This window comes from Oryx dammah, unplaced genomic scaffold, assembly GCF_014754425.2.
Source record: "Oryx dammah isolate SB20612 unplaced genomic scaffold, SCBI_Odam_1.1 HiC_scaffold_23, whole genome shotgun sequence".
In the NCBI taxonomy this organism is placed as follows: Eukaryota; Metazoa; Chordata; class Mammalia; order Artiodactyla; family Bovidae; genus Oryx; species Oryx dammah.
In genome coordinates, this window is record NW_024070207.1 from 64291895 (window position 1) to 64313653 (window position 21759).

A 21759-nucleotide genomic window follows, 5' to 3' on the forward strand; every position below is an offset into this window, starting at 1 on the left:
CAAAGGACTGAAAAATGTCAGTTTTTATTCCAATCTCAAAGAAAGGCAATGCCAAAGAATGCTCAAACTACCACAAAACTGCACTCATCTCACACGCTAGTAAAGTAATGATTAAAATTCTCCAAGCCAGGCTTCAGCAATACATGAACTGTGAACTTCCAGATGTTCCAGCTGGTTTTAGAAAAGGCAGAGGCACCAAAGATCAAATTACCAATGTCTGCTGGATCATCAAAAAAGCAAGAGAGTTCCAGAAGAAAACATCTATCTTTGCTTTATTGACTATGCCAAAGCCTTTGACTGTGTGGATCGCAATAAACTGTGGAAAATTCTGAGAGAGATGGGAATACCAGACCACCTCTTGGGAAATCTGGATGCAGGTCAGGAAGCAACAGTTAGAACTGGACATGGAATAACGGACTCATTCCAGATAGGAAAAGGAGTATGTCAAGGCTGTATATTGTCACCCTGGTTATTTAACTTATATGCAGAGTACATCATGAGAAACGCCGGGCTGGAAGAAGCACAAGCTGGAATCCAGTTTCCCAGGAGAAATCTCAATAACCTCAGATATGCAGATGACACCACCCTTATGGCAGAAAGTGAAGAGGAACTAAAGAGCCTCTTGATGAAAGTGAAAGAGGAGAGTGAGAAGTTTGGCTTAAAGTTCAACATTCAGAGAACGAAGATCATGGCATCCGGTCCCATCACTTCATGGGAAATAGATGGGAAACAGTGGAAACAGTGCCAGACTGTATTTTGGAGGCTCCAAGATCACTGCAGATGGTGACTGCAGCCATGAAATTAAAAGACGCTTATTGCATGGAGGGAAAGCTATGACCAGCTTAAATAACATATTCATGAGTAGAGACATTGCTTTGCCAACAAAGGTCCATCTTGTCAGTTCAGTTCATTTCAGTCGCTCAGTAATGTCTGACACTTTTGACCCCATGAATCGCAGCACGCCAGGCCTCCCTGTCCATTACCAACTCCTGGAGTTCACTCAGACTCACGTCCATCGAGTCCATGATGCCATCCAGCCATCTCATCCTCTGTCATCCCCTTCTCCTCCTACCCCCAATCCCTCCCATCATCCGAGTCTTTTCCAATGAGTCAACTCTTTGCATGAGGTGGCTTCTGTTGTTACATTTCCAGTTCTAACTGTTGCTTCCTGACCTGCATAAAGATTACTCAAGAGGCAGGTCAGGTGGTCTGGTGTTCCCATCTCTATCAGAATTTTCCACAGTTTATTGTGATCCACATAGTCAAAGGCTTTGGCATAGTTAATAAAGCAGAAATAGATGTTTTTCTGAAACTCTCTTGCTTTTTCCATGATCCAGCGGATGTTGGCAATTTCATCTCTGGTTCCTCTGCCTTTTCTAAAACCAGCTTGAACATCAGGAAGTTCATGGTTCACGTATTGCTGAAACTACCACACAATTGCACTCATCTCACAGGCTAGTAAAGTAATTCTCAAAATTCTCCAAGCCAGGCTTCAGCAATACATGCATTGTCTTGTCAAAGCTATGGTTTTTCCAGTAGTCATGTATGGATGTGAGATTTGAACTGTGAAGAAAGCTGAGTGCCGAAGAATTGATGCATTTGAACTGTCGTGTTGGAGAAGACTCTTGAGAGTCCCTTGGACTACAAGGAGATCCAACCAGTCCATTCTAGAGAGATCAATCCTGGGTGTTCATTGGAAGGACTGATGCTAAAACTGAAACTGCAGTACTTTGGCCACCTCATGCAAAATGTTGAGTCATTGAAAAAGACTCTGATGCTGGGAGGGTTTGGGGGCAGGGGGAAAGGGGATGACACAGGATGAAATGGTTGGATGTCATCACCGACTTGATGGACGTTAGTTTGAGTGAACTCCAGGAGTTTTTGTTGGACTGGGAGGCATGGTGTGCTGCAACTTATGGTGTTGTAAAGAGTTAGACATGACTGAGTGACTGAAGTGAATTGAACTGAATGACTTTTATTCTGGAACTAAATTATAATAGAGCTTGGTGTTCATTTTTGATATCCAGTCATGTTTGAGAATCTCAGAACAGACAGATCATGAACTACAATAGTTCTTTCTATGACAGCCTACGTTAGTTTGTAGATGATCCATCTGGGCATTACCATTCTTATTGCTCTAATACCATCTCTTCCACTATAGAAGAAACTGCAAAAATATTTTCTTGCACCATAAGCTTCAGCTCTATGACAAAAGAAACAGCTGACCTTTGACCCAAGGGTAACAAGTCCATACTATGATATGTTCAGGGATATCAGATAGTTTTATAAATCAACTCCAGCTTCAGCATGCTCAGTAGCTCACATTACTCTCTCTTGGTATAGAGAGTAACCTAGTAAATCAGTTCATTCATTCACACATTCATGTTTTTATCATAGAATTTTTGAGCACCTACACTGAACATATTTGTATTTTGATTATTTGGATTAGTTATCTACTTTTCTTTATTTACCAGTTACTTCTTTTTTAAAAGGGGCATAATGATTTTAAGCATAGTGTTAGTCACTTAGTTGTGTCTGACTCTTTTTGACCCCATGAACTGTAGCCCACTAGACTTCTCTGTCCATAGAATTCTCAGGCAAAAATATTTGGGTGAGTTGCCATTCCCTTCTCCAGGAGATCTTCCTGACCCATGGATTGAACCCAGGCCTCCTGCACTGCAAGCAGATCCTTTACTGTGTGAACTACCAGGGGAGCCCATAATGATAATTGCATCAAAGGAAGTGTGAGAATTACATGAGATAAAGTAAAATGTTTAAAATGGTTACTGAATATATACTAAAAAATTTATATAATGTTACTTATTATATCAATACCATTATTACTCATTACTACACAGTAGGCTATTGCCAGGTACTGGAGACAGAGTGGTAAACAAGACAATCATAGCCCACTATTTTAAAGAATTTAGAATCTAGCTTACAAAGACTATATATATTGAAGTCAACCACAAACTGCTTTCTTCCCAATTCTCACTTTCTACTACTGGAATTTCTACTTAGAAAATCCAAACCTTGGAATTAACCTCCATGTTTTGCCACTAACATTGCATAAGGGAATTTAGGACTCCCTTTCTACCTATATTCCTCCCTTATGTCCACCCTAAATCAATATGGTAGCTAGCAGGTGGTGTTTCTAAATGAGGAGATAGAAAATATAGCCCTAAACCAAGAGTATTAATGAATAGTTTATTTGCTACACAGATCCCAAGGTCCTGCTATATAGTTATATATAATTCTATTATTTAAACTGAGTTCTTCCACTACTGTATCAATAACAATTTGTGACAAGGGTAAATTAGACTTTCCACTTCCACTGGTAAGGCTTGCCTACTAAGAAGCTGATTTAAAAAAAAAAAAAAAGTTCATGTAATCCTGTTTCTAGTACAGGGAAGAAAAGCTTCCAAATGAGAACTAATTACAACAGAAGAACTAGAATATAGAGAAAACGTTAAATATACCTTTTTTTGAGACTGATCAGAATCACTTTGAGAAAGACTTTGTTGCAGGCTCTTGTGTCTGTGAATGAGGATTTCCTTTACTTGTTCTGTTCTTCCTCTTTTTCCTGGAAGGGTATACTTATTATATGTTGGAGCCTGGTCAAAATACACAACACAGAGGTTTCATAATTAAAGTGCCAAGAATATGAACATTAATGAATAAACTCAATCTATATGTTAATAAAATTAACATAATTGTTATTGTGTAAAATGTATTAGAGTTTATCAAAGAAGTTCAAGAATACATGAAACTTCTTTTCATCCTTTTTATAATCCTGAATTAAGTTAAGGTTTTGAGAAATATTTATCATCTAAACATATTCAAAATTTCTGAAGCTAAAGAAATTGTAAAAACATAACAGAACAAAATATTACATTTAACCTCATTTAACTTATATTTAAATTGTTCATCAACTTCTTGATGAAGGTGAAAGTGAGAGTGACAAAGCTGGCTTAAACTAAATATTCAAAAAACTAAGATCACGGCATCCATTCCCATCACTTCATGGCAAATAGATGAGAAACAACAGAAACAGTGAAAGATTTTATTTTCCTGGGCTCCAAAATCACTGCAGATGACAACTGCAGCCACGAAATTAAAAGACATTTGCTTCTTGAGGAGGCAGTCCTAAGATGGCAGAGAAATAGGACGGGGAGAACACTTTCTCCCTCACATTCGTCAAAAGAACACTTATACGCTGAATAAATTCCACAAAAAACTTCTGAATGCTGGCAGAGGACATCAGACACCCAGAAAAGCAGCCCATTGTATTTGAAAGGAGGTAGGAAAAAAATATAAAAGACACAAAACAGAGAAAAAAGAGGTAGGGATGGAGCTCCATCCAGGGAAGGGAGTCTTAAAAGGAAAGAAGTTTCCAAACACCAGGAAACACTCTCACCACTGAGTCTGTGGTGAGCCTTGGAAGCACAGAGGGCAACATAACAGGGAGGAAAAATAAATAAATAATTAAAACCCACAGATTATGAGCCAAATGGTAACTCTCCCAGTGGAGAAGCAGCACAGATGCCAGCACCTGCCACTAGCAAGTGGGGGCTGGGCAGGGAGGCGCGGGCTGCATTGCTTAGAGTAAGGATCTGGCCTGAATGCCCCAAGCGCAATCTGAGCGAACTAACTTGGGCTACAAACCAGACTGTGGGATAACTACCATGTGAAAAGCCAGCCCTAACCAAAGACACCGTCAGGCCTGCACACAGAACAAAGGACTGAACAGAGATAGCCGGTGACAGGCCGCCAGAGACAGAAGAGGGCAGTTTCAGCCCAAGAGAGACATTACCTAAAAAACTGTAAGCAGGCTTCTTTGCTAACTAAGACTTCTTGGGGTTCTGGATGGTCAACATCCGCCAGATAACCAAGCAGCAGGGATGGGGGAGGTGATAAGTCACAGCTACTGCGCTCGCCAAACACTTCATCACCTGAGCTGCTCAGACCTGGGAAGGGCACAGAATGCAGGGCCAACCGAGTCTCCACCTCTGAGGACTACCTGAGTGCCTGAATCTGAGCGGCTTAGACCTAGGAGGTGCATGCAGCCCAGGGCCAGCCTCCGATGGTTCCCAGTAGAGCAACCTAGAGCCTGAGCAGTGTGGGCAGGGAGGGTACATGCACCGTGAGCAGAGGCAGGCCCAGTGTGGCTGAGGCACTGCAAGCACACACCAGTGTTATTTCTTTGCAGTGTCCCTCCCTCCCCACAGTGCAACTGAACAAATGAGCCTAAAAAAAGTGTCCACCACCGCCCCCTTTGTGTCAGGGCGGAAATCAGAACACTTTCTTACACCATAAACAAGGATAAACTCGAAATTGATTAAATACCTAAATGTAAGACCAGAAACTATAAAAGTCTTAGAAGAAAATATAGGCAGAACAATGTATGACATAAAGCATAGCAAGATCTTTTATGACCCACCTCCTAGAGAAATGGAAATAGAAACAAAAATAAACAAGTGGGACCTAATTAAATTTTAAAACTTTTGCACAGCTAAGGAAACTATATACAAGGTGAAATGACAACGCTCAGAATGGGAGAAAATAATAGCAAATGAAACAACTGATGAAAGATTAATTTACAAAATATACAAGCAGCTCATACAACTGAAAAACAAACAACTCAATCAAGAAGTGGGCAAAAAACCTAAACAGATTTCTCCATAAAAGACATACAGATGGCTAACAAACACATGAAGAGATGCTCAATATCACTCATTATTAGAGAAATGCAAATCAAAATTATAATGAGGTATCACTTCACACTGGTCTGAATGGCCATCCTCAAAACAATCTACAAACAGCAAGTGCTTGAGTTGGTGTGGAGAAAAGGGAAACCTCTTGCAGTGCTGATGGGACTGTAAGTTGATACAGCCACTATGGAAGAAGTATGGAGTTTCCTTAAAAAACTGGCAATGAAATAGAAAATGTTATAGGACTTTCCTATGAGTAACAAAAGTTTGAGTAACTTAAACACTGATTTGTCATTTCATTTACCCTGCTAACATTTCTGTGACATATATTGGGGAAAAGTTCATTTGAAATTATAAAAAGAAGTGTATATAGATTTATTCCATTTGTGTGATGAATTAAGTAGTATGTACAGAATAACAATCTTACCACTCTCCTGAGCCTATAAAGGTTTGTAGCCAGTAGGTCTTGAATATTATCCATAATGTCTTGATCCTGAGGTGCAGCAGATGGGACTGACTTGGCTGTTCCATGATGGCGGCTGAAAAAAATACCTGGATTCATTATAGGCATTCACCATATAAATATATTTTCATAAATGCATTAATCAAAGCTAAAATATCAATACATGCATTACAAAGATGGTCTGAAAGATTAACTGAGGTTGAGATAGAGAGGGAGACTCACTGAAAAGAAGAAATATGAACTTTAAGTGTAGCAAATTCAGACATTCAGGGACTTTCTACTTCTAAGTCAGTTTATCTCAATATCGAGCTAAAAATATTTCAAAGGACAGTTCTGTTTGTGAGTACTAAAATTTTTATAATCCATACCTGTGTTCACTCTATACACAACCAAACAAGGATGCATAAATTGCTGAAAAAGTTTCCTCAAAATGACTTTAATAAAGATATAATTTGAATATCTGCTGAAATTTAAGTTAAAGTGCTTATTCACTCATTATTCAAGGAAAACTGCAAATCAATTTAATTATGATAACTGAGGCTAGCCATCAGAATTATGCTGTTTCATAGTAGCATTTCAAATGGCTTTGAGGCTTTTCTTTTATTTCCATTTTAAGTAGTTCAGTAGCATTAAATGTATTAACAGCTCTCACAACAATCATCACCATTTATCATTTGAACTTTTTCATCTTTCCCAGCTGACAGTCTGTACCTATTAAAAAATAACTCTTGATTCTCAACTTTCTCTAGCTCTGGAAAACACCATTCTACTTTCTGTCTATGAATTTGCCTATTTTAGGTACACCTGATGGTGTGCAGGGACATGCACTCATCTTCTGTGAGAACTCCAGAATCTCTGCTGAATAATTATGGACAGGAGATTGTTGGACCACACCAAAAAAAGCTACCCTATGTCCAAGAGCAAAGGAGAAGCCCCAACGAGACTGTTCAGTTCAGTTCAGTTCAGTCGCTCAGTCATGTACGACTCTTTGTAACCCCATCAACTGCAGCATGCCGGGCCTCCCTGTCCATCACCAACTCCCGGAGTTCACTCAGACTCACGTCCATCGAGTCAGTGATGCCACCCAGCCATCTCATCCTCTGTCATCCCCTTCTCCTCCTGCCCCCAATCCCTCCCAACATCAGAGTCTTTTCAATGAGTCAACTGTTCGCATGAGCGGCCAAAGGACTGGAGTTTCAGCTTTAGCATCATTTCTTCCAAAGAAATTCCAGGGCTGATCTCCTTCAGAATGGACTGGTTGGATCTCCTTCCAGTCCAAGGGACTCTCAAGAGTCTTCTCCAACACCACAGTTCAAAAGCATCAATTCTTCGGCACTCAGCCTTCTTCACAGTCCAACTCTCACATCCATACATGACCACAGGAAAAAGCAGAGCCTTGACTAGACGGACCTTAGTTGGCAAAGTAATGTCTCTGCTTTTGAATATACTATCTAGGTTGGTCATAACTTTCCTTCCAAGGAGTAAGCATCTTTTAATTTCATGGCTGCAGTCACCATCTGCAGTGATTTTGGAGCCCAGAAAAATAAAGTCTGACACTGTTTCCACTGTTTCCCCATCTATTTCCCATGAAGTGATGGGACCAGATGCCATGATCTTCATTTTCTGAATGTTGAGCTTTAGGCCAACTTTTTCACTCTCCACTTTCACTTTCATCAAGAGGCTTTTTAGTTCCTCTTCACTTTCTGCCATAAGGGTGGTGTATTCTGCATATCTGAGGTTATTGATATTTCTCCTAGCAATCTTGATTCCAGCTTGTGCTTCTTCCAGCCCAGCATTTCTCATGATGTACTCTGCGTATAATTTAAATAAGCAGGGTGACAATATACAGCCTTGATGTACTCCTTTTCCTATTTGGAACCAGTCTGTTGTTCCATGTCCAGTTCTAACTGCTGCTTCCTGACCTGTACATAGATTTCTCAAGAGGCAGGTCAGGTGATCTGGTATTCCCATCTCTTTCAGAATTTTCCACAGTTTATTGTGATCCACACAGTGAAAGGCTTTGGCATAGTCAATAAAGCAGAAATAGATGTTTTTCTGGAACTTTCTTGTTTTTTCCATGATCCAGTGGATGTTGGAAATTTGACCTCTGGCTCTTCTGCTTTTTCTAAAACAAGGTTGAATATCTGGAAATTCATGGTTCAGGTATTGCTGAAGCCTGGCTTGGAGAATTTTGAGCATTACTTTACTAGCATGTGAGATGAGTGCAATTGTGTGGTAGTTTGAGCATTCTTTGGCATTGCCTTTCTTTGGAATTGGAATGAAAACTGAACTTTTCCAGTCCTGTGGCCACTGCTGAGTTTTCCAGATTTGCTGGCATATTGAGTGCAGCACTTTCACAGCTTCATCTTTCAGGATATAAAACAGCTCAACTGGAATTCCATCACCTCCACTAGCTTTGTTCATAGCGATGCTTTCCAAGGCCCACTTTACTTCACATTCCAGGATGTCTGGCTCTAGATGAGTGATCACACCATCATGATTATCTGGGTCATGAAGATCTTTTTCATGTAGTTCTTCTGTGTATTCTTGCCACCTCTTCTTATTGTCTTCTGTTTCTGTTAGGTCCATACCATTTCTGTCCTTTATCGAGCCCATTTTTGCATGAAATGTTCCCTTGGTATCTTAATTTTCTTGAAGAAATCTCTAGTCTTTTCCATTGTCTTGTCCTCTATTTCTTTGCATTGATCACTGAAGAAGGCTTTCTAGAAGGGGCAAAGTTGCATTTAGAATAGAACCCCATATTTTCCAGAAACACTTGGAGGGCACAGACAAACCTTGTGCACACCAGGAACTATAGACCCCATAGAGACTGAACCAGACCTGCCTTTGAGTGTTTCCATGTTTCCTGCAAGGGCACGGGTCAGCAGTGGCCTCTCACAGGGACAGGATCTCTGGCTGCAGCAGGCCTGGGAGGCATGGCATATGGAATAAGTCCTCTGGAGGAAGTTGCCATTAGCCTCACCATAGAGCCATTGAGCAGATGGCCCACAAACTGGAAAACAATTATATCAAAATTCTGTCTCTGTTATAAAGGTACTAGGACCCACAACAGATTTCCCAACCTGGGGATCTGACAAAGGGATGAGAAGCCCCAGGGAATTTGTCTTTGGAGGCCAGTGGGATTTGATTACAGAACTTCTACCTCACTGGGGAAACAGACTCTTGGAGGACACAGACAAAACCTTGTTCACACCAGGGCCCAGGAGAAAGGAGCAGTGACCTCAGAGACTGAGCATGGCTTGCCTATTAGTGTGCAAAAGTCTCCAGTGGTGGCATGGGTCAACAGAGGCCTGCTGTTGGGTCAGGGGCACTGAATACAACAATGCTGGCATAATTTCTTTGAAGGATGTCACTATTACAGCTACCATAGTTTGGCCTCAGGCCAAACAATAGGAGGGAACACAGCCTTGTCCATCAACAGAAAATTGGATTAAAGATTTACTGAGCATGGTCTCACCCATCAGAACAAGACCCAGATTTCCCCACATCAGTCCATCCCATCAGGAAGCTTCTACAAGCCTCTTATCCTTACCCATCAGAGGGCAGATAGAATGAAAATCACAATCACAGAAAAATAACCAAACTGATCACATGGATTACAGCCTTGTCTAGGTCAATGAAACATGAGCCATGTCGTGTAGAGCCACCCAAGACAGACAGGTCGCGGTGGAGAATTCTGATAAAATGTGGTCCACTGGAGAAGGGAATGGCAAAGCACTTCAATATTCTTATCTTGGAAACCCCATGAACGGTATGAAAAGCCAAAAAGATATGACACTAAAAGATGAATTCCCCAAGTGTGTAGGTGGCCAATTTACTACTGGAAAGCTGTGGTTTGTCAAGTAGTCATGTATGGATGTGAGAGCTGGACTAAAAAGAAAGCTGAGTACTGAAAAATTGATTCTTTTGAACTGTGGTGTTGAAGACTCTTGAGGGTCCCTTGGTCTACAAGGAGATCAAACCAGTCAATCTTAAAGGAAATCAATCCTGAATATTGATTGGAAGGACTGATGCTAAGTCTGAAACTTCAATACTTTGGCTATCTGATGTGAAGAACTGACTCACTGGAAAACACCCTGACACTGGGAAAGGTTGAAGGTGGGGTGAAGGGAACAACAGAGGATGAAATGATTGGATGGTATCACTGACTCGCTGGACATGATTTTTGAGCAAGCTCTGGGTGTTGGTAATGGACAAGGAAGCCTGGCATGCTGCAGTCCATGGGGTTGCAAAGAGTCAGACACGACTGAGTGAATGAACTAAACTGAAGAGTGGAGAAATAACTCCAGAAAGAATGAAAAGATGGAACGAAAGCAAAAACCATCCCAGTTGTGAAGGTGACTAGTGATGGAAGTAAAGTTTTATGTTGTAAAGAACAATATCACATAGGAACCTGGAATGTTAGGTCATGAATAAAGATAAACTGGAAGTGGTCAAACAGGAGATGGCAAGAGTGAACACTGATATTTTAGGAATCAGTGAACTACAATGGACCTGAATGGGCAAATTTTATTCAGATGACCATTATACCTACTATTATGGGAAAGAATCCCTTAGAGGAAATGAAGTTGCCTTCATAGTCAACAAAATATTCTGAGATGCAGTACCTGGTTGCAGTCTCAAGAGTGATAGAATGATCCCTGTTCATTTCCAGGCAAACCATTCAATATCACCATAATCTAAGACTATGCCCCAATGACTAATGCTAAAAAAGCTTACCAGTCCTATGATGACCTACAAGACCTTCTAGAACTAACACCAAAAAAGGTGTCCTTTTCATCATAGTGGACTGGAATGCAAAAGTAAGACATCAAGAGCTACCTGGAGTAACAGGAAAGTTTGGCCTGGAATACAAAATGAAACAGGTCAAAGGCTAATAGGGTTTTGCCAAGAGAACACACTGGTCATAGAAAATACACTCTTCCCACAACACAAGAGAAGACTTGGACATCACCGGATGGTTAATACCAAAATCTTATTGATTATATTCTAACCTCAGATATACAGATAACACCAACCTTATAGCAGAAATGAAGAAATATTAAGAACAGATGACAAAAATACACAGAAGAACTACACAAAATGTTCTTAATGACATAGATAACCACGATGGTGAAATCACTCACCTAGAGCCAGACATCCTGGACTGTGAAGTCAAGTGGGCCTCAGGAAGCATCACTACGAACAAAGCTAGTGGAGGTGATGGAATTCCAGTTGAGCTATTTCAAATCCTGAAAGATGATGCTGTGAAAGTGCTGCACTCAATATGCCAGCACATTTGGAAAACTCAGCAGTGGCCATAGGACTGGAAAAGGTCAGTTTTCATTTCAATCCCAAAGAAAGGCAATGCCAAAGATTGTTCAAGCTATCACACAATTGCACTCATCTCACATGCTAGCAAAATAATACCCAAAATTCTCCAAGCTAGTCTTCAACAGTACATGAACCAAAAAATTCCAGATGTTCAAGCTGGATTTAGGAAAGGCAGAGGAACCAGAGATCAAGTTGTCAACATATAATGGATCATAAAAAAGCAAGATAATTCCAGAAAAACATCTATTTCTGTTGTATTGACTATGCCAAACCTTTCATTGTACTGATAAAAACAAACTGTGGAAAATTCTTAAAGAGATAGGAATAGGAGACTGCCTTATTTGCCTCATGAGAAATCTATGTGGAGGTCAAGGATCAATGGTTAGAACTGGACATGCGACAACAGACTGGTTCCAAATTGGGAAAGGAGTACATCAAGGCTCTCTATTGTCATCTTGCTTATTTAACTTACATGAAGAATATATCATGTGAAATGCCAGGCTTGGATGAAGCACAAGCTAGAATCAAGATCACTGGGAGGAATATAAATAGCCTCAGATATGCAGATGACACCATTCTTAAGCCTGAAAGTGAAGAAGAACTTAAGAGACTCTTGTTGAAGTTGAAAGAAGAGAGTGAAAATGCTGGCAAAAAAACTCAACATTCAAAAAATAGGGGAGGTGGTCCTAAGATGGCAGAGGAATAGGAAGGGGAGACCACTTTCTCCCCCACATTCATCAAAAGAACATTTAAACACTGAGTAAATTCCACAAAACAACTTCTGAATGCTGGCAGAGGACATTAGGCACCCAGAAAAGCAGCCCATTGTCTGGTGGATTCATGTCAATGTATGGCAAAACCAATACAGAATTGTAAAGTAAAATAAAAAATAAATTTAAAAAAAAGAAGGTAGGAAAAAATATAAAAGACAAAAAAAAGAGATAAAAGAGGTAGGGATGGAGCTCCATCCCAAGAAGGGAGTCTTAAAAGAGAGAAGTTTCCAAATACCACCGCCGAGTCTGCGGTGAGCCTTGGAAGCACAGAGGGCAACATAACAGGGAGGAAAATAAATAAATAATTAAAACCCACAGATTACGAGCCCAACAGTAACTCCCCCAGCAGAGAAGCAGCACAGACGCCTGCACCCGCCACTAGCAAGCAGGGGCTGGAAAGGGAGGCGGGGGCTGCATTGCTTAGAGTAAGGATCTGGCCTGAATGCCCCGAGAGCAATCTGAGTGAGCTAACTTGGGCTACAAATCAGACTGTGGGATAACTACCACGTGAAAAGCCAGCCCTAAACTAGGAAACCACCAGGCCTGCACACAGAACAAAGGACTGAACAGAGATAGCCGGCTGCAGACCATCCCCCTCTGGTGACAGGCAGTCAGAGCTGGAAGGGGGCAATTTCAGCCCCAGAGAGACATTACCTAAAAAACTGTAAGCAGGCTTCTTTGCTAACTAAGACTTCTTGGGGTTCTGGACGGTCAACATCCGCCTGAGAAGGTGTGCCAGTTGTACACCCAGAAAACCAAGCAGCAGGGATGGGGGAGGTGATAAGTCGCAGCTACTGCGCTTGCCAAACACCATCACCTGAGCTGCTCGGACCTGGGAAGGGCACAAAATGTAGGGCCAACTGAGTCTCCACCTCTGAGGACTACCCAGTGCATGAACCTGAGCGGCTTGGACCTGAGAGGTGCATGCAGCCCAGGGCTGGCCTCAGACGGTTCCCCATAGAACAACCTAGAGCCTGAGCAGTGTGGGCAGGGAGGGTACATGCACGGTGAGCAGAGGCAGGCCCAGTGTGGCTGAGGCACTGCAAGCACACACCAGTGTTATTTGTTTGCAGCGTCCCTCCCTCCCCACAGTGCAAATGAACAAATGAGCCTAAAAAAAGTGTCCACCACCGTCCCCTTTGTGTCAGGGTGGAAATCAGACACTGAAGAGACCAGCAAACAGAAGAAGCTAAAACAGGGAACTGCCTTGGAAGTGACAGGTGCAATAGATTAAAACCCTCTTGTTAGTACCGACTACATGGGAAGGGGTCTACAGATCTTGAGAAATATAAGCCAGACCAAGGAACTTTCCAAAAATGAACTGACCCCACAATACCCACAACAACACCAGAGAAAGTCCTAGATGTATTTTTACTATTTTTACCATCATTTTTTTTATTTTTTAAATTTTAAGTCCTCTATTACTCCTTTAATTTTCACTTTTATAACCTACTATTATTTTGCAAAAGCAAACTTCATATATATAGTAATTTTGTGACTTTGTTTTTTTTTTTCTCTCTTTCTTTGTTTTTCTTCTTTTCTTTAATATTGTATTTTTGCAATTGCAAACTCTACTCTAGATTTTTAATCTTGGCTTTTTGGTATTTGTTATCATTTTTCTACCTTTAAGAACCCAATCTTCAGTACCCATTTTTACTTGGGAGGGCGATTACTGGCTTGACTGCTCTCTCCCTCTTTGGACTCCCCTTTTTTCTCCACCAGGTTGCCTGTGTCTCCCCCCTCTCTTCTCTACCCAACTCTGTGAATCTCTGTGTGTTCCAGACGGTGGAGAACACTTAGGGAACTGATTACTGGCTTGATCTGTCTCTCTCCTTTTGATTCCCTCCTTTTATCCTCCTGGCCACCTCTGTCTCCTTCCTCTCTCTTCTCTTCTCTGTATAACTCCATGAACGTCTCTGAGCGGTCCAGTTGTGGAGTGCACATAAGGAAGTGATTACTGGCTAGCTTGCTCTCTCCTCTATTGATACCACCTCATCTCATTTGGGTCACCTCTAACTCCCTCTTCCCTCTTCTTTTCTCCATGTAACTCTGTGAACCTCTCTGGGTGTCCCTAACTGTGGAGAAACTTTTCATCTTTAATCTAGATATTTTATCAATGGTGCTGTATAGAAGGAAAAGTCTTGAGACTACTGTAAAAATAAGACTGAAAACCAGGAGCAGGAGGTTTAAGTCCAAACCCTGAGAATACCACAGAGCTCCTGACTCCAGGGAACATTAATTGACAGGAGCTCATCAAACGCCTCCATACCTGCACTGAAACCAAGCAACACCCAAGGGCCAACAAGTTCCAGAGCAAGACATACCACACTAATTCCCCAACAATAGAGGAACACAGCCCTGAGCCCCAAAATACAGGCTGCCCAATGTTACTCCCAAACAACTGACATCTCATAACTCATTACTGGACACTTCATTGCCCTCCAGAGAGAATAAATCCAGTTCCAACCACCAAAACACCGACACAAGCTTCCCTAACAAACAAACCTTGACAAGCCACTGATACAACTCCATCCACAGTAAGGAAACTCCACAAAGAAGAGAACTCCACAAACTGCCAGAATGCAGAAAGGACACCCAAAATCAGCAATATAAACAAGATGAAGAGACAGAGGAATACTCAGCAAGTAAAGGAACAGGATAAATACCCACCAAACCAAACATAAGAGGAAGAGATTGGGAATCTACCTGATAATAAGATTTCCAAATAATGAAAATGAAAATGATCCAAAATCTTGAAATAAAAATGGAATCACAGATAAATAGCCTGGAGACAAGGATTGAGAAGATGTAAGAAAGGTTTAACAAGGATCTAGAAGAAATAAAAAAGAGTCAATATATAATGAATTAGGCAATAAATGAGATCAAAAACACTCTGGAGGCAATAAATAGTAGAATAACAGAAGCAGAAGATAGAATTAGTCAAATAGAAGATAGAATGGTAGATATAAATGAATCAGAAAGGAAAAAAGAAAAACGAATTAAAAGAAATGAGGACAATCTTAGAGACTTACAGGACAGTGTTAAACGCCCAACATTTGAATCATAGGAGTCCCAGAAAAAGAAGATTAAAAAGAAAGACCATGAGAAAATACTTGAGGAGATAATAGTTGAAAACTTCCTTAAAATGGGGAAGGAAATAATCACCCAAGTCCAAGAAAACCAGAGAGTCCCCAAAAGGATAAACCCAAGGTGAAACACCTCAGGACACATATTAATCAAATTAACAAAGATCAAACACCAAGAACAAATATTAAAAGCAACAAGGGAAAAACAACAAATAACACACAAGGGGATTCCCATAAGGATAACAGCTGAGCTTTCTATAGAAACTCTTCAGGCCAGGAGGGAATGGCAAGACATACTTAAAGTGATGAAAGAAAATAACCTACAGCCCAGATTACCATTCCCAGCAAGGATCTCATTCAAATATGAAGCAGAAATCAAAAGCTTTACAGACGAGCAAAAGCTGAGAGAATTCAGCACCACCAAACCAGCTCTCTAACAAACGCTAAAGGATACTCTCTAGACAGGAAACACAAAAAGGGTGTATAAACTTGAACCCAAAACAATAAAGTAAATGGCAATGGGATCATACTTATCAATAATTACCTTAAACGTAAATGGGTTGAATGCTCCAACCAAAGGACAAAGACTGGCTGAATGGATACAAAAAGAAGACCCCTATATAAGTTGTTTACAAGAGACCCACCTTAAAACAGGGGACACATACAGACTGAAAGTGAAGGGCTGGAAAAAGAATTTCCATGCAAATAGAGACTAAAAGAAAGCAGGAGTAGCAATACTCATATCAGATAAATTAGACTTTAAAACAAAAGCTGTGGAAAGAGACAAAGAAGGACACTACATGATGATCAAAGGATCAATCCAAGAAGAAGATATATCAATTATAAATATATATGCACCCAACATAGGAGCACTACAACATGTAAGACAAATGCTAACAAGTATGAAAGGAGAAATTAACAATAACAAAATAATAGTGGGAGACTTTAATACCCCACTCACACCTATGGATAGACCATCTAAACAGAAAATTAACAAGGAAACACAAACTCTAAATGATACAAAAGACCAGTAAGACCTAATTGATATCTATAGGACATTTCACCACAAAACAATGAATTTCACCATTTTCTCAAGTGCACACAGAACCTTCTCCAGGACAGATCACATCCTAGGCCATACATCTAGTCTTGGTAAATTAAAAAAATGGAAATCATTCCAAGCATCTTTTCTGACCACAATGCAGTAAGATTAGATCTCAATTACAGGAGAAAAACTATTAAAAACTCCAGCATATGGAGGCTGAACAACACGCTGCTGAATAATGAACAAATTACAGAAGCAATCAAAAAAGAAATCAAAATATGCACAGAAACGAATGAAAATGAAAACACAACAACCCAAATCCTGTGGGACACTATAAAAGCAGTGCTAAGTGGAAAGTTCATAGCAATATGGGCATACCTCAAGAAACAAGAAAAAAAGTCAAATAAATAACCTAACTATACACCTAAAGCAACTAGAAAAGGAAGAAATGAAGAACCCCAAGGTTAGTAGAAGGAAATAACTCAAAAAAATTAGGGAAGAAATAAATGCACAGGAAATAAAAGAGACCATAGCAAAAATCAACAATGCCAAAAGCTGGTTCATTAAAAGAATAAATAAAATTGACAAACAATTAGCCAGACTCATCAAGAAACAAAGGGAGAAATAATCAAATCAATAAAATTAGAAATGAAAACAGAGAGATCAAAACAGACAACAGAAATACAAAGGATCATAAGAGACTCCTATCAGCAATTATATGCCAGTAAAATGGACAACGTGGAAGAAATAGACAAATTCTTTGAAAAGTACAACTTTCCAAAACTAAACCAGGAAGAAATAGAAAATTGTAACAGACCTATCACAAGCATGGAAATTGGAACTGTACCCAGAAATTTTCCAGCAAACAAAAGCCCAGGTCCAGATGGCTTCACAGCTGAATTGTACCAAAAATTTAGAGAAGAGCTAACACCTATCCTACTCAAATTCTTCCAGAAAATTTCAGAGGAAGGTAAACTTCCAAACTCATTCTATGGGGCCACCATTACCCTAATACCAAAACCTGACAAAGATGCCACACAAAAAGAAAACTACAGGCCAATATCACTGATGAACATAGATGCAAAAATCCTTAACAAAATTCTAACTATCAGAATCCAACAACACATTAAAAAGATCATACACCATGACCAAGTGGGCTTTATCCCAGGGATGCAAGGATTCTTCAATATCTGCAAATCAATCAATGTAATTCACCACATTACAAACTGAAAAATAAAAACCATATGATTATCTCAATAAATGCAGAGAAAGCCTTTGACAAAATTCAACATCCATTTATGATAAAAACTCTCCAGAAGGCAGGAATAGAATGAACATATTTCAACATAATAGAAGCTATATATGACAAACCCACAGCAAACATCCTCAATGGTGAAAAATTGAAAGCATTTCCCCTAAAGTCAGGAACAAGACAAGGGTGGCCACTTTCACCATTACTATTCAACATAGTTTTGGAAGTTTTGGTCACAGTAATCAGAGCAGAAAAAGAAATAAAAGGAATCCAAACTGGAAAAGAAGTAAACTTGCACTGTTTGCAGATGACATGATCCTCTACACAGAAAACCCTAAAGACTTCTCCAGAAAATTACTAGAGCTAATCAATGAATATAGTAAATTTGCAGGATATAAAGTCAACACACAGAAATCCCTTGCATTCCTATACACTAATAATGAGGATATAGAAAGAGAAATTAAGGAAACAATTCCATGCACCATTGCAATGAAAAGAATAAAATATTTAGGAATATATCTACCTAAAGAAACAAAAGACCTATATATAAAAAAAAAACTATAAAAAACTGGTGAAAGAAATCAAAGAGGACACTAATAGATGGTGAAATATACCATGTCCATGGATCGTAAGAATCAATATAGTGAAAATGAGTATACTACCCAAAGCAACTTTTAGATTCAATGCAATCCTTATCAAGCTACCAACAGTTTTTTTCACAGAGCTAGAACAAATGATTTCACAATTTGTATGGAAATACAGAAAACCTCGAATAACCAAAGCAATCTTGAGAAAGAAGAATGGCGCTGGAGGAATCAACCTGCCTGACTTCAGGCTCTACTACAAAGGCACAGTCATCAAGACAATATGGTGGTACTGGCACAAAGACACAAATATAGATCAATGGAACAAAATAGAAAGTCCAGAGATAAGTCCACGCACCTATGGACACCTTATCTTTTGCAAAGGAGGCAAGAATAGAGAAAAGACAGTCTCTTTAACAAGTGGTGCTGGGAAAACTGGCCAACCACTTGTAAAAGAATGAAACTACAACAGTCTCTAACACTATATACAAAAATAAACTCAAAATAGATTAAAGATCTAAACGTAAGGCCAGAAAGAGTAAAACTCCTAGAGGAAAACATAGACAAAACACTCTCTGATATACATCACAGCAGGATCCTCTATGACCCACCTCCCAGCATATTGGAAATAAAAGCAAAACTAAACAAATGGCACCTAATTAAACTTAAAAGCTTCTGCACAACAAAGGAAACTATAAGCAAGGTGAAAAGACAGCCTTCGGAATGGGAGAAAATAAGAGCAAGTGAAACAACTGACAAACAACTAATCTCAAAAATATACAAGCAACTCCTGCAGCTCAATTCCAGAAAAATAAACGACCCAATCAAAAAATGGACCAAAGAACTAAACAGACATTTCTCCAAAGAAGACTTATAGATGGGTAACAAACACATGAAAAGATGCTCAACACTCATTTTCAGAGAAATGCAAATCGAAACCACAATGAGGTACCATTTCATGCCAGTCAGAATGGCTGCAATCCAAAAGTCTACAAGCAATAAATGCTGGAGAGGGTGTGGAGAGAAGGGAACCCTCCTACACTGTTGGTGGGAATGCAAACTAGTACAGCCACAATGAAGAACAGCATGGAGATTCCTTAGAAAACTGGAAATAGGCCTGCCTCATGACCCAGCAATCCCACTGCCAGGCATACACACTGAGGAAACCAGAATTGAAAGACACGTGTACCCCAATGTTCATCACAGCACAGTTTTTAATAGCCAGGACATGGAAGCAACATAGATGTCCATCAGCAGATGAATGGATAAGAAAGCTGTGGTACATATACACAGTGGAATATTACTCAGCCATTAAAAAATAATACATTTGAATCAGTTCTAATGAGGTGGATGAAACTGGAGCCGATTATACAGAGTGAAGTAAGCCAGAAAGAAAAACACCAATACAGTATACTAACACATATATATGGAATTTAGAAAGATGGTAATGATAACCCTGTATGCGAGACAGCAAAAGAGACACAGATGTATAGAACAGTCTTTTGGACTCTGTGGGAGAGGGCAAGGGTGGGATGATTAGGGAGAATGGCATTGAAACATGTATAATATCATATATGAAATGATTCGCCAGTCCAGGTTCAATACATGATACTGGATGCTTGGGGCTGGATCACTGAGACGACCCAGAGGGATGGTATGGGAGGGAGATGGGAGGGAGTTCAGGATGGGGAACACATGTATACCTGTGGTGGATTCATGTTGATGTATGGCAAAACAAATACAATATTGTAAAGTAATTAACCTCTAATTAAAATAAATACAATTATATTAAAAAAATAAATGTATGGTGTCCAGTCCCATTACTTCCTGGCAAATAGATGTGGAAACAATGGAAATAGTGACAGACTTTATTTTCTTGGGCTTCATAATTACTGCAGATTGTGACTGTAGTCATGAAATTAAAAGAAGATTGCTCCTTGGAAGAAAATCTATGACAAAGTTAGAGTATTAAAAAGCAGAAATGTTACTTTGCTGACAAAGCTTTGTCTAGTCAAAGCTGTTGTTTTTCCAATAGTCATGTATGGATGTAAGAGTTGTACCATAGAGAAAGCTGAGCACTGAAGAATTTATGCTTTTGAACTTTGGTGTTGGAGAAGACTCTTGAGAGTCCCTTGAACTGCAAGGAGATATAACCAGAAAATCCTAAAGGAAATCAGTCCTGAATATTCATTGGAAGGACTGATGCTGAAGCTAAAGCTCCAATACTTTTGCCACCTGATGGGAAGAACTGACTCTTTGGAAAAGACCCTGGTGCTGGGAAAGACTGAAGGCAGGAAGGGAAGTGATCAACAGAGGATGAAATGTTTGGATGGCATCACTGACCCGATACACATGAACTTGAGTAAGCTCTGGGAATTGGTGATGGACAGGGAAGCCTGTTGTGTTGCAGTCCATGGTGTCACCGAGTTGGACACGACTGAGTGACTGAACTCAACTGAACTGAGCCGAAATTGGAGAAGCTCTTCATGTCAGCAAACCAAGACTGGGAGCTGACTGTGGCTCAGATCATGAACTTCTTATTGCCAAATTCACACTGAAATTGAAGGAAGTAGGGAAAACCAGTAGATCATTCAGGTAGGACCTAAATTAAATCCCTTTTGATTATATAGTCGAAGTGACAAATAGATTCAAGGGATTAAATCTGATAGACAGAGTGCCTGAAGAACTATGGACAGAGGTTAATGACATTGTACAGGAAGCAGTGATCAAAATCTTCCCCAAGAAAAAGAAATACAAAAAGGCAAAATGGGTGTCTGAGGAGGCCCTACAAATAGCTGAGAAAAGAAGAGAAGCTAAAGGCATGGGAGAAAAGGAAAGATATACCCATCTGAATGCAGAGTTCCAAAGAATAGCAAGGAGAGATAAGAAAGCCTTCCTTAAGTGATCAATGTAAAGCAATAGAGGAAAACAATAGAATGGGTAAAACAGAGCTCTTGTTAAGAAAATTAGAGATACCAAGGGAATATTTCATGCAAAGATGGGCTTGATAAAGGACAGAAATGGTATGGACCTAACAGAAGCAGAAGATATTAAGAAGAGATGGCGAGAATACAGAGAACTATACAAAAAAGATTTTAATGACACAGATAACCATGACGGTGTGATCACTCACCTAGAGCCAGACATCCTGGAGTGCAAAGTCAAATGGCCCTTAGGACACATCACTATGAACAAACCTAGTGAAGGTGATGGAATTATAGTTGAGGTAAGTCAAATACTAAAAGATGTGTATATACATATATATAATATATTTACCACAATTTGTGTATTCATTCATCAACGGCCACTTAGGTCACTTCCACATTCTGCCTATTGTAAGTAATGCTGTTACAAACAAAGGCATACAAATATCTGTTCAAGTCTCTGCTTTCACTTCTTTTGGGTAAATACCCAGAAGTGGCATTGCTAGGTCATATGGTAATTCTATGTTTAAATTTCTTGAGAGAATCACGGTATCATCTTCCACAGAGGCCTCATCCATTTATATCCC

General features: G+C 39.8%; 1 protein-coding gene across 1 annotated transcript in view; it reads right to left on the bottom strand.

Annotated features, from left to right (window-relative positions):
- LOC120881616 (sodium/hydrogen exchanger 2-like) overlaps positions 1-21759 on the bottom strand; it is a 95385-nt gene that overhangs the window by 13352 nt on the left and 60274 nt on the right. Inside the window, exon 9 of the mRNA XM_040265314.1 lies at positions 6139-6250. Coding sequence (XP_040121248.1) covers positions 6139-6250 — 112 coding nt within the window. The remainder of the gene's footprint in view (positions 1-6138; positions 6251-21759) is intronic.